The 14,691-nt window shown below is 37.3% G+C and overlaps 1 protein-coding gene across 1 annotated transcript; it reads left to right on the top strand.

The window, feature by feature from the left end:
* Positions 1–10,259: 10,259 nt before the first annotated feature.
* On the top strand, positions 10,260–10,811 carry LOC114172262 (uncharacterized). Its single transcript, XM_028056852.2, has one exon. It carries the CDS (start codon positions 10,260–10,262, stop codon positions 10,809–10,811), a length of 552 nt encoding a protein of 183 aa, XP_027912653.2.
* Positions 10,812–14,691: the final 3,880 nt, after the last annotated feature.

The raw sequence follows: 14,691 nt of genomic DNA, 5'->3' as shown, positions 1-14,691 counted from the left end.
AAACCCAATTATAGGAAATCCCAATTATATCAATCTTTAAGCACACAAATTCAATTAAAATACCTAGAATTAAACATTAAATGAGGGCAAAAATACACACTCATCACTATCGATCTCCCTCCAATCAACGATGATGGAGAGAGGGGAAGGAAGAGGGAAATTCCTCTATTTTTTCAATCATGTCTATTTTGAGCATGATATCAGGATTACAATTATGTCCGCAAATTATTTTTTAGCATAATTATTAAAATGATGTCAAAATAAAAAAAAATTGAAAATTTTTATAAAATAAGGTTTAAAAAGTAATTTTCAATTACATTATCTTCTAAATATTTTTTTATTAAAATATGTTACTTTCATTTATACATTTTCATATTTTTTCTACGTTAAATCAAACTTATATAATGATAATCTTTAATTATTTTTAAAATAAAGTACAACTTGGTAATATTGTTTTTCTTTGATTTAAATATAATTTATAATTTATCACATCCATCAAATCACTCACAAACTTTAACAAACTTTACTCTTAATCCACCCACTTTCACCTTTAATCCACTTAAAGTGAACAACCCAAACTTCACATTGTAATCCACTTGATGTCATCCTCTCCCTCTCCACCCAATCAACCTTGAGGGAGAGAGAGGGGGAAGGAAGAGGGAAATTCTTCTATTTTTAAATCATTTTTGTTATGTCTTGGTTTCAGGGTGATATCAAGATGACAATTACGTCGCAAATTATTTTTCAGCTTAATTATGAAAATGATGTAAAAATAACAAAAATTTGAAAACTGTTATAAAATAAGGTTAAAAAAGTAATTTTTAATTATAAACATTTTTATTACATTATCTTTTAAATATTTTTTTATTAAAATATGTTACTTTCATTTATACAATTTCATATTTTTTCTACAACAAATCAACCTTATACAATGATATTTTTTAATCATTTTTAAAATAAAGGACAATTTGGTAATCTTGTTTTTCTTGATTTAAATATAAATTTTAATCTATCACATCCATCAAATCACTCACAAACTTTACTCTAAATCCACCCTCTTTCACCTTTAATCCACGAGCAACACAAAATTCACACTCTAATTCACTTGAATTCATCATCTCTCTCTCCCTCCAATCAACCTTGATTAAGAGAGGGGGAGGAAGAGGGAAATTCTTCTATTTTTAAATCATCTATGTTATGTGTTGGTTTGATGGTGATATTAAGATTACAATGTTGTTCGCAATTTATTTTTCAACTTAATTATGAAAATGATGTAAAAATATGACTTTTCATATTATTTTTACAAAATTAATAACAAAAATTTGAAAATTGATCTAAAATAAGGTTTAAAAAGTAATTATTAATTATAAAGTTTTTTATTACATTATTTTATAAATCTTTTTGTAATAAAATATTTTGTTTTCATTTACACATATTAATATTTTTTCTACAATAAATCAAACTTATATAATGATAATTTTTTAATTATTTTTGAAATAAAGTACAATTTGATAAACTTGTTTTGTTATGATTTAAATATAATTTCTAATCTATCACAAACATCAAATCACTCACAAACTTCAACAAACTTTACTCTAAATTCACTCACTTTCACCCTTAATCCCCTTAAAGTGAACAAGAGAAGTTTCATACTCTAATTCACTTGAATTCATCCTATACCTCTCCTTCCAATGAACGATGAGGGAGAGAGAGGGGAAGGAAGAGGAAATTTCCACTATTTTTCTATCATGTCTGTTATGCAATGGTTTCAGTGATATCAAGATACAATTATGTCCACAATTTATTTTTTAGCATAATTAAGAAAACGATGTAAAAATAACAAAAATTTGAAAATTCTTATAAAACAAGGTTTAAAAAGTAATTTTTAGTTATAAATTTTTTTGTTACATTATCTTTTAAATATTTTTTTATTAAAATATGTTACTTTCATTTATACATTTTTATATTGTTTCTACGATAAATCAAAATTATATAATGATAATTTTTAGTTATTTTTAAAATAAAGTACAATTTGCTAATCGTGTTTTTCTTTGATTTTAATATAATTTTTAATCTATCACATCCATCAATCACTCACAAACATTAACAAACTTTACTCTAAATCAACCCACTTTCACCTCTAATCCACTTAAAGTGAACAACACAAAGTTCACACTCTACCCCACTTGAATTCATCATCTCCCCCTCCAATCAACCTTGACGGAGAGAGAGGGGAAGGAAGAGGGATATTCTTCTGTTTTTAAATCATCTCTATCATGTCTTGGTTTGAGGGTGATATCAAGATTACAATTATGTCCGCAATTTAATTTTCAGCTTAATTATGAACATGATGTAAAAATAAGACTTTTCAAATTATTTTTACAAAAATAATTAATAATGAAAATTTGAAAATTATTATAAAATAAGGTTTAAAATGTAATTTTTAATTATAAATTTTTTACTAAATTACCTTTTAAATATTTTTTTATTAAAATATGTTACTTTCATTTATACATTTACATATTTGTTCCACGATAAATCAAACTTATATAATGATCATTTTTAATTATTTTTTTAAATAAAGTACAATTTGGTAATCTTGTTTTTTTATGATTTAAATATAATTTTTAAATAATCACATCCATCAAATCACTCACAAATTTCAACAAACTTTACTTTAAATAAACTCACTTTCACCTTTAATCCCTTAAAGTGAACAAGACAAGCTTCACACTCTAATCCACTTAAATTCATCCTATCCCTCTCACTCCAATCATCGATGAGGGAGAGAGGGGAAGGAAGAGGGAAAATCCTCTATTTTTAAATCATGTCTGTTATGCAATGGTTCAAGGGTGATATCAATATTACAATTATGTCCGCAATTTATTTTGCATAATTATCAAAACGATGTAAAAATAATGAAAATTTGAAAATTGTTATAAAATAAGGTTTAAAAAGTAATTTTTAATTATAAATATTTTTTGTTCCATTTATACATTTTCGTATTTTTTCTACGATAAATCAAACTTATATAATGATAATTTTTAATTATTTTTAAAATAAAGTACAATTGGGTAATCTTGTTTTTCTTTGATTTCAATATAATTTTTAGTTTATCACATCCATCAAATCACTCACAAACATTAACAAACTTTACTCTAAATCAACCCACTTTCACCTTTAATCCACTTAAAGTGAACAACACAAACTTCCCACTCTATTCCACTTGATGTCGTCCTCTTCCTCTCCATCCGATCAATCTTGAGGGAGAGAGAGGGGAAGGAAGAGGGAAATTCTTCTATTTTTAAATCATCTATGTTATGTCATGGTTTGAGGGTGATATCAAGATTACAATTATGTCCGCAATTTATTTTTCAGCTTAATTATGAAAATGATGTAAAAATATGACTTTTAAAATGATTTTTATAAAAATAATTAATAACGAAAATTTGAAAATTGTTATAAAAGAAGGTTTAAAAAGTAATTTTTAATTATAAATTTTTTTATTACATTATCTTTTAAATATTTTTTTATTAAAATATGTTACTTTCATTTATACATTTTCATATTTTTTCTACGATAAATCAAACTTATATAATGATAATTTTTAATTATTTTTAAAATAAAGTACAATTTGGTAATCTTGCTCTTTTATGATTTAAATATAATTTTTAAATAATCACATCCATCAAATCACTCACAAACTCCAACAAACTTTACTTTAAATAAACTCACTTTCACCTTTAATCCCCTTAAAGTGAACAAGACAAGCTTCACACTCTAATCCACTTCAATTCATCCTATCCGTCTCACTCCAATCAACGATGAGGGAGAGAGGCGAAGGAAGAGGGAAATTCCTCTACTTATCAATCATGTTTGTCATGCAATGGTTCGGCGGTGATAACAAGATTACAATTATGTCCGCAATTTATTATTTAGCATAATTATGAAAACGATGTAAAAATAACGAAAATTTGAAAATTATTATAAATTAAGGTTTAAAAAGTAATTTTTAATTATAAAATTTTTTGTTACATTATCTTTTAAATATTTTTTTATTAAAGTATGTTACTTTCATTTATACATTTTCATATTTTTTCTACGATAAATCAAAATGGCGATAGCCTGGCAACATAGGGAAACTGAGTGGCAGGCGCTTGGCGGTGAGGGTAATACCACCAGGCGGTACCTGTGGCGAGAAGAATCTTGAGGCTGTGTGCGCCTGGCGCTACGCGACACCCGCCAGGCGGTCTGGAATTGGCAGAGCCTGGCGGCACGTGTCCCCCGCTAGGCGAGTTGTACTGCTGCAGCTTTGAACTTTGAATGTGTATTTGTGATCTACAAGGCGTCTTGATGAAGGATTGACCCCAACCAAGGATGGAGGCACATGCTTAAGAAGACTAAGCATGTTTAGAAAGGAAGTTCACTAATCCTTCATCCCTTTCATTTGTGTTTGTTATTTTTGATTCCCTAAGTTGACTTAGTTAATCAACTTTAGTTGACTTGTTGACCTTTAACTAGGTTTGACTTGTTGACAATAGTTGACTTGACTTAAGCCAACATGCTAATCTATGTTTATTTGCTTTGTAGGTTAATTAGGAGTAAGAAAGAAATGCTAGGTGGCGCATGGTGATTGGGGAGCATAAATGATGTGGAGGAGAGAGTAAAGCAAAGGCATAAAGCATAAAGTAAAAGGCATAAAACAAGTGTACCTATGTACCTTTGGTCTCCTTTGTTTTTAGCACACTTTGGCCACTTTTTGGAGACATATGAGACACATTCTTTGTCTCCTTTTGTGCTAGAACGAAATTAGCCTTGCACACACCATAATTAGCTCTTTTGTCTCTCATTTTTGTAACCTTATTTGACCTAGTTTCTAGAAGCCAATGTTAGGTTTTTGTAGAGACATCCTTAGGTATCTTTTATTTGCTTAGAGGCCCATAAACTCTTCTATATAAGGGGTGCTCCTAGACATGTAAAAGGGTTGAACATTTTGAAGTAAAAACACTCTTGTGTCTCAACCATTTGTGAGAGTTTCCTCCCTTCATAGTGAATACTTTTAAGCCTTATCTTGCATAGCAAGTGGCGGCACACATCCACTCATCTTCAAGGTTGCCATGGCTTCTAGCCTAGCCTTGTAGTGGCGTGCTTCTCACATTTTTACCATTCCTTTCCTTTCCATTTTATATTTTCTTCTTCCTTTAATTGTTCTTGGTTTTCTATGGTTTATGTGCTTTCCATTTCCTTTTTGTTTTGAATCAATCCATCATCTTCTTCTCTTGAGCTTTGTGAAAGGAACCTTCACATCTAGATAGCTTGCTATCTTAATGTCCAGTGGGGATTTCACTTAGCTTTCTTAATCAACTCACACCATATTCAATAATCTTAAAAAGGAACAAGATAATCCTTCATCACATCTAGTGGTGCTTTAAAGGTGGGGTTGCTGGTGTTCCTTGAGTTGTGACTCAGAACGTATCCTTTGAGTTGTGGCTCGGGATAGGTGTTAAGCACGTGGTATTCCTCGAGTTGTGGCTCGGAATAGCATCTCTTGAGTTGTGGCTCGGGATGGCGGATGAACACGAGAAACCCTTGAGTTGTGGCTCGGGTTGGCGAGTGTTGCCGGTGTGAGTGTGCTGGTTGTGGCCAGTACAGATGGGTCCAGATAGATTGCCCTCCTCAGTTGTTGGCTGACGAGTTTGGTAGTCTTGGGACGATACGAACTATGTTCGTATATGGGAACTCTACCTGGCGTGGCGGTGTATGATCCGTAGCATGTTTTCCCGCACGTGCTCTGTCGGTTGTGGCCGATAGGTGAGACAGGAAGTCACCTTGAAGTAATCCTTAGACGATGTAGAATACGAATAACCCGATTTGAGGGTCAGATAGTAGAATAAAAGTGTAGAACAATGTGGGAAGTTAAGTATTGTGATACGTGTGTTTGTTGATATATATGTTTGTAGCCTTGTATATATGATTTATCTGCTAAGCTCACCCTATCTGCGTGTGTTTGGCGATGATCGTGTACGCGGTACACGGGAGCAGATGTTGATGATGCAGGTGGCTCAGGTGCAGCGTAGTCGCGGAGAGGGGTTCGACTTGGGAAACTCTTACGTTTATTTACTGCTTTTGAAAACAGTTGTAAACCCTGATGGGTGATTTTATAACATTATGATTTTGGTTTTGTAGTGGATGTTAATAAACTTTATTCGATCGTTTAATAAAATTTGAGTTTTCCCGCGCTTTTGGAAAATAAGGTATTATTAAATGCGCTGAGTATTTTATTTTTCTTCATTTCATTTATAAAACCGTAATATCCTGACGGGATGTTACATTTGGTATCAGAGCAATGGTTTTCAAAATGATTTTTGGGGTCTATGGGGAGTGAGCATACCGTGTTACGCTTGCGTGACTAACTGTTTGTGTTATTATTTTATTTTTGGATATGAAATCCTAATTTGAGCTGTGTGTGTGAACAACTATAATATGTGGCGAGCACAAGCTATGGCTAACAGGAGGAGGAGGAACACCGCTGGAGCTGACGACATAGCTCAGGCGATCTATCATATGGTGGACGCGATGCAGCCCATAGCAGCGCCACCCAGAGCTGTAGTGGCACCTACCAGGCCGGTATCTATGGAGGATTTCATGAAACACCGGCCGACCAAGTTCTCTAGCAAGGTCACTCCTGATGAGGCAGATGCCTGGATGCGGGAGTGTGCGAAGATCTGTCGGGTGTTGGAATTCACGGATGAGCAGAAGTTGTTGTTTGTCACATTTCTCCTGGTGGCAGACGCGGAGTACTGGTGGTAGGGGATGCAGCAGTTGATGCAGACCCGTGAGGAGCAGGTGACCTGGGCTACCTTCAAGATGAGGTTCCTGGAGAAATATTTCCCGGATAGTGCGAGGCATGAGCGGGAAGCAGAGTTCCTCACGTTGTAGCAAGGAACCATGACTGTGGAGGCATACATTGAGAGGTTCAAGTACCTTGCACGTTTCTACACTCCGTTGGTCACTGAGGATTGGAGGTGTAGGAAGTTCGAGGGGGGACTAAAACATGAGCTACGCAGATTCTTGGTACCTCTCAGAATCAGAGAGTTCCCAGTTTTGGTCGAGTAGGCCAAAACAGTTGAGCAGCTGGAGATGGGGCCCAGCCGAGCAGCACGGCCACAGAAGGCTGTGACAGACACTCGTCAGCAGAAGAAACCTTATAGCAGGCCACCGACTTCCTCTAGGAGGCTACAGTGTTATAACTGTGGCAGGGATCACTTGAGGAGAGATTGTACGAGACCTGCTAGTAGTACAGGTGGAGGCAGTAGCACTGGTAAGTGCTACGTGTGTGATCAGACTACACACTTTGCACGACAATGTCCTAACCGAAAACCAACTGGAGGTACGCCAATAAGGTAATTTATTGCAGTTCATGTGTTTGTTGTGTGACCACGAGGTGGTGGTGTTATTTGACTTGGGAGCCACTCATTCATTCGTGTCTAATGAATGCATGGGGAGGCTCGAACTTGCTATGCGAGAGCTGGAATGTGAATTGATAGTCGCTACGCCAGCATCTGGAGAGGTATCCACTACTTCTGTGTGCGTGGGGTGTCCTATGGAGGTGGCAGGCTGCAGGTTCACTCTGAATCTTATTTGCCTGCCAATGGAGGGTCTGGATGTGATAGTGGGCATGGACTGGTTGTCAAGCAACCTTGTTGTCATTGATTGTGGATGGCACAGGATAGTGTTTCCAGATACAGTGGGGTTAGAACTTATCTCATCTAATCAGGCAGTGAGCGAGATTGAGGCTAGGGCTACATGCTATATGATAGTGGCTCAAGCGGAGAAGATGAGTACAACAAAGAAAATCAGCAGGATTCCGATAGTGGAGGAATACACAGATGTATTTCCGGATGAGATTTCAGAGTTGCCACCTATGAGGGATGTGGATTTCTCCATTGATCGCATCCTTGGCGCTGGGCCAATTTCTATGGCACCGTACAGGATGGCGCCTGCTGAGTTACCCGAACTAAAGAAACAGATCGAGGATCTACTTGAGAAGAAGTTCATCCGACCGAGTGCATCACCGTGGGGAGCACCGGTGCTGCTAGTGAAAAAGAAAGATGGTAGCTCCAGGTTATGTGTTGATTACCGACAGCTGAACAAATTAACGATAAAGAATAAGTATCTGCTGCCGAGGATTGATTATTTGTTGGATCAGCTGAGGGGAGCTGCGGTGTTCTCGAAGATAGACTTGAGATCTGGATATCATCAGATCCTTGTCAGGCCAGAGGATGTCCATAAGACTGCTTTTAGGTCACGTTATGGCCACTACGAGTATGTAGTGATGCCATTCGGGGTGACCAATGCGCCGGCTATATTCATGGACTATATGAATAGGATTTTCCAGCCATATCTAGATCAGTTTGTGGTAGTGTTTATCGACGATATCCTGATCTACTCTGAGAGAAGAGAAGAGCATGCAGAGCATCTGAGAGTGGTGTTGGGGATTTTCAGAGAACACCAGTTGTATGGCAAGTTATCCAAATGTGAGTTCTGGTTGGAGGAGGTAAAATTCCTAGGTCATGTGATCTCAGCCCAAGGAATTGCAGTTGATCCGACTAAGATCGAGACCGTGGTGAAGTGGGAGAGGCCTCAGACAGTTTCAGAGGTGCGAAGTTTTCTGGGTTTGGCAGGGTATTATCGACGATTTGTGGAGGGTTTCTCCAAAATGGTGAGTCCCCTTACACAGCTGACGAGAAAGGATCAGCCCTTCTCATGGACAGATGAGTGTGAAGCCTGCTTTGAGGATATGAAGAGAAGACTGACCATCGCACCGATACTAGCAATCCCTGACACGTCTAAAATATTTGAGGTGTACTGTGATGCCTCGTATCAGGGGTTAGGCTGTGTGTTGATGTAGGATAAACGGCATGTAGCCTATGCATCGAGATAGTTGAAGGTGCGTGAGAAAAATTACCCGACACACGACTTAGAGTTAACGGCAGTCGTGTTTGCTCTCAAAACATGGAAGCATTATCTATATAGGGCGCAGTTTCAGGTATTCAAGGATCATAAAAGTTTAAAATACTTGTTTGATCAGAAGGAGCTGAATATGAGATAGAGGCGTTGGATGGAGTATTTAAAGGACTACAACTTTGAGTTATTGTACCAACCTGGTAAAGCTAATGTCGTAGCGGATGCCCTGAGTAGGAAGAGAATTCATGTATCAGCTATGATGATTAGAGAGTTAGAGCTGATAGAGCAGTTGGGGGACATGAATATGGGCCTGGACAGATACGATGAAGTATGCTGAGGATCACGAATGAGTTCTTAGATGAGCTTCGAGTGGAACAAGGTAAGGATCAGGAGCTGCAACAAATCATTGGTGAGTTGGGCATTGAGAAGAGGAAGGATATTCGGATGGGCAGAGATGGGATCCTACGGTTTCGGGAGAGAGTGTGTGTTCCTAGCAGCAGAGTTCTAAGGAATATGCTCCTAGATGAGGGGCATAAGAGTCGTCTTAGCATACACCCTAGTATGACTAAGATGTATAAAGATTTGAAAGCCTCTTTTTGGTGGACGGGTATGAAGACAAAAGTGGCCGATTACGTTTCTTCTTGCTTGGTATGTCAGAAAGCGAAGATAGAACATCAGCGACCGGGTGGTATGTTAGAGCCTCTGGACATTCCACAGTGGAAATGAGACAACCTTTCCATGGATTTCGTCACACACCTGCCGAGATCGGTGAGAGGGCACGCTCAATCTGGGTGATAGTAGACAGATTAACGAAGTGTGCTCATTTTCTACCGATTAATCAGAAGATGAATATGGATAGGCTGGCGGATTTATATGTTCGGGAGATTGTCAGGTTACATGGAGTGTCGGCGAATATTGTGTCGGACAGAGATCTGAGGTTCACCTTGAGGTTCTGGTAGTCATTGCAGAACGCTCTGGGTACTCAGCTCCGAATGAGTTCCGCTTATCATCCTTAGACAGATGGATAGTCTGAGCGGACTACATAGTCGTTGGAGGACCTGTTGAGGACATGTGTTTTGGACCATTTGGGAACTTGGAGTGATGTACTGCCGCTGGTAGAATTCACTTATAATAATAGTTATCATTCTAGTATTGGAATGGCTCCCTACGAGGCCCTGTATGGTAGGAGATGCAGGACACCATTGTGTTGGCAGTAGGATAGCGAGGCAGTGGTTCTTGGGTCAGAGTTCTTACAGTAGACCACCGAGAAGGTAAGAGTGATTCAGGATCGGATGCGCACGACTCAGAGCAGGCAGAAGTCTTATGCAGATAAGAGGAGGAGGACGCTTGAGTTTGAGGCAGGGGACCACGTGTTTCTTAGAGTGACTCCTACTACAGGTATTGGCAGGGCACTTAAATCGAGAAAGTTGACACCTCGATTCATCGGACCATATCAGATCATGAGGAGGATTGGTCCTGCAGTGTGTGAGATAGCATTGCCACCACACTTGGGAAACTTGCATAATGTTTTCCATATGTCACAGCTGAGAAAATACATAGCCGATCCTATGCATCTTCTGGAGGATGATGATGTGCAGATACGGGAGGACTTGACCATTGGAGCCGGACCAATGAGAATCTTGGATTCTCAAATAAAAAAGCTCAGAGGAAAGGAGATCAGAACCGTGAAAGTGCTATGGGATGAGGCAACTCAGGAAATGACATGGGAGATGGAAGATGTCATGAGGCGGTCCTATCCTCATCTCTTCCCTAGTAAGTTCTTTTTTTCGAGGGTGAAAAATTTTAAAGGTGGGAGTATTGTAAGACATGTAGAATTTAATTAATTAAATAATTAATTAATTAATAAATGCGGGAGGGGAAATAATTATGACATTAAATTATGGTTGGTATGATGTGGAAAAGTGCTAGCTCATGTGGTTGAGAGTACTTTGATTGTGTGAGAGGACTTGGGTTTGAGTCCTATGTGATGAAGGATTGACCCCAACCAAGGATGAAGGCACATGCTTAAGAAGACTAAGCATGTTTAGAAAGGAAGTTCACTAATCCTTCATCCCTTTTCATTTGTCTTTATTATTTTTGATTCCCAAAGTTGACTTAGTTGAATCAACTTTAGTTGACTTGTTGACCTTTGACTAGGTTTGACTTATTGACTATAGTTGACTTGACTTAAGCCAACATGCTAATCTATGTTTATTTGCTTTGTAGGTTAATTAGGAGTAAGAAAGCAATGCTAGGTGGCGCATGGTTATTGGGGAGCATAAATGATGTGGAAGAGAGAGTAAAGCAAAGGCATAAAGCATAAAGTAAAAGGCATGAAGCAAGTGTACCTATGTACCTTTGGTCTCCTTTGTTTTTAGCACTCTTTGGCCACTTTTTGGAGACATATGAGACACATTCTTTGTCTCCTTTTGTGCTAAAACGAAATTAGCCTTGCACACACCATAGCTAGCTCTTTTGTCTCTCATTTTTTGTAACCTTATTTGACCTAGTTTCTAGAAGCTAGGGTTAGGTTTTTGTAGAGACATCCTTAGGTATCTTTTATTTGCTTAGAGGCCCCTAAACTCTTCTATATAAGGGGTGCTCCTAGACATGTAAAAGGGTTGATCATTTTGTTTCTAAACTATTGTGTTTCAACCTTTAAATTTTCGTGAGCTCTCCTTCCTAGAAGTGAACTCACCTTTGCCTTATCTTGCTTGCAAGTGGTGGCACCATCACTCATCTCTAGGGCTTGGTTGGCTTAGATCCCCCCCTATGAGTGGCGTGCTTCTTCCATTCTTCATCTTCTATGCTTTCCATTTTTATTGTTTCTTCTTTCATTTTGCTCTTTAGTGTTGTTATTTCCGTGTGTGTTTAAGCTTGAATCCAACTCACTTCTTCCTTTCATGAGCTTGAGAAATGAACCTTCACATCTAGATAGCATGCTATCTTAATGTCCAGTGGGAATTTTCAAAAAGCTTTCTTAAACAACTTCACCATATTCATAACTCTAAAAGGGAACAAGATAATCCTTCATCATTTGGTATCTAGAGCTTTGGTTGTCCTTGAATATGGTGTTTTCATGTTCTAACCTTGTCTTGTGTAGCTATCTTTGAATGGTCCACATAAAAACAATGCTGGCAGAAACTGTTCACGATTTTAAAAGATTAAACTGCACATGCTCAGTGGTCCAAAAATTACGTTCTTGATGTCAAAAGAAAGCTCTGTTAGTCTAGTTTCTAACAAAAAAAGAACCAATGCATTTGGAGTTTTGTGGAGAGAGTTATGATTGAAATAGTGAGCAAAGGTCAGAGCTGCCGAGATCACCGCGAATCAACGTTTTTCAGGTTATGTTGGGCAGTTTTTGCTACTATTTTTGTTACTCTTCTTACACCTAAATGTGGTTGGATAACATGTCTTTGGATGCTTAGTCTTTGAGCCTTAAATCCATGAGTTTAAATGCATGATAGCTACATGTTTGTGTCTTTGTGTATGTCATGTTGAGTCTTTAAATGTGTCTAACTTTTGCTTGAGTCATATGTCATATTGTTCTTTGAGTTTTCTTATTCTTGTTTCTAAGTATTTGAGCTATTGCATGAGATCTATGCCTTTTGTTGTAGCATGCTCCTTGAAATTGATTTTGACCTAATTTTTAAGGAACTAAGTGTTCAAGACACCCTAAAATATCCTTCTCATCATCTTAAGTACCTAGTTTTGAAAAGAAAAATTATTTTCATGACCAAAAACAGTTTGGCCGAGAGCTAATGTGTTGCTTGGTGAATCCATTTGGCCATTTTTACTAGGTGTTATGCTACCAAATTTTATACTTGGATTTTGGGTGATATTGGCAAATTAGTTCCATGCTTTAACTTGGTTATGATCTTTCTTGGTGTATGCATAATTTGAGGTATAATCTTGGTTTGTTCAAATGCTTTCCATAGAGTCTTTAAAAGTGTTTTTCATTGCTTTAGTCTTGTTCAAGTTTTGTCTTTAAAACAAAGTTTCCTTAGAAGTTAAACTTTCTTGTTTTTGTGCTTTTCTTGCTTGTCACTAGGTGTTCTTTGTTGTGTCTTAGTAGTTTTCTTTTCTTGAAACTCTTGGGATGTTGTGGCTGAATCACTTGTCTTGCATTTGAAAGGTTTTGAACAAGTTTTTAAAAGTGTTTGCTTCACTCCTTTGGTGGATTTTGAGTGCTAGCCTTGCCTTGTTACTTTGGGAGAGTGATCTAAACACTTGGGTTGCAATTTTGGGTTGGATTTGGTCTCGATTTTCATGTTTTCTAACCTCTAATCCATTCTCGGATTTGAGTGTTTTTGTTGTAGGAATCATGGGAAGTTCATCAAATGCACTTACTCCAAACAAAAACAATACATTGATGAGATTGCTTCGGGATTTTGAGTTGTCTAGGAAGGAGTCCTTTGAACAATTGAGAAAAGACAAGGAGCAAAGTGACCTAAGAATCCAAGAGTACATTAAAAGGCTTGAAGCTAAAGAGCAAGAAAGAGAGGCTAGGAAAAGAGGGCATTCTAGGCGCAACCCATCACAAGAGATGGAAACTCCAAAGATTCCTAAGTTCTATGGAGGAAGTGATCCCAAAGTCTTCCTTGATTGGGAAGCTAAAGTTGATCAAATTTTCAATGAAAATGATGTAAAGGATCAAACACAAGTTGATCTAGTAGTTTTAGGATTTTTGGAGTATGCCAATACTTGGTGGCATAAAGTTTGTAAGAATTATGACCAAGGGCCACCCGCGGCTTCTTGGATGGACATTAAAACTCTTATGCGCGCTAGATTTGTTCCTCCCTCCTATAGGAAGGAACTTCTTTTGAAGCTCCAAAGGCTTCACCAAGGTTCTATGAGTGTGAGTGAGTACTTTAAAGAATTAGAGTCTCAAATGCGTAGGGTTGAAATAAAAGAAACTAACAAAGAGAAAATAAAAAGATTTGTGAGTGGTCTTAGGAGAGACATAAAAGACCAAGTAGAGTTGCATGAGTACTCCACTCTTGAAAATGTTTTCACACTTGCCCTTGGGATTGAAATTCAATTGAAAAGAAAAAGAAGGGCAAAGAAGAGTTACTCACCCAACCACTACTCTAGTCACTCATGGAAGGGAAAGGCTAAAAAGAAACATGATAAGTTCCCTTCTAACTCTCTTCAAGAACCACTAAGTAAAAGTAAGTCTCCAAGTGATCACATTCACCATTCCACTTCTTCAAGATCAAGTTCCATTAAATGTTTTAAATGTTTGGGTTATAATCACATTGCTTTAAATTGCCCAACTAAGAGGACCATGATCTTAAAGAAGAGTAATGATGTTGAAAGTGAACACTCATCTCCCCATTCTCTTTCAAAAGAATCTTCTTCCTCTAGTAAAACTAAAATTTTTGAGAAAGACCCTATGTTATTAAGGCGCATGATAGGTCAAGATCAAAGTGAGCTTGAGCCAACTCAAAGAGAAAACATTTTTCAATCTAGGTGCAAAATTAACAAATGGGTTTGCTCTCTAATTATTGATGGAGGAAGTAGTACCAATGTAGCTAGCACAAGGTTGGTGGAAAAGCTTAGCTTAGAGACCATTCCTCATGCTAAGCCCTACAAGCTTGCTTGGATAAGTAAAGAGGGAGAAATAGATGTCAATAAACAAGTCCTAATTAACTTCTCTATAGGAAGCTACAAAGATGAGGTGCTATGTGATGTTGTTCCCATGGAAGTCACACATATCTTACT

This window comes from Vigna unguiculata, chromosome 6, assembly GCF_037176805.1.
Source record: "Vigna unguiculata cultivar grain cowpea cultivar isolate G323 ecotype 2 chromosome 6, ASM3717680v1, whole genome shotgun sequence".
Taxonomy (NCBI): domain Eukaryota; kingdom Viridiplantae; phylum Streptophyta; class Magnoliopsida; order Fabales; family Fabaceae; genus Vigna; species Vigna unguiculata.
Note: the sequence above shows the minus strand (reverse complement) of the source record. Positions and strands in the feature narration are given on the sequence as shown.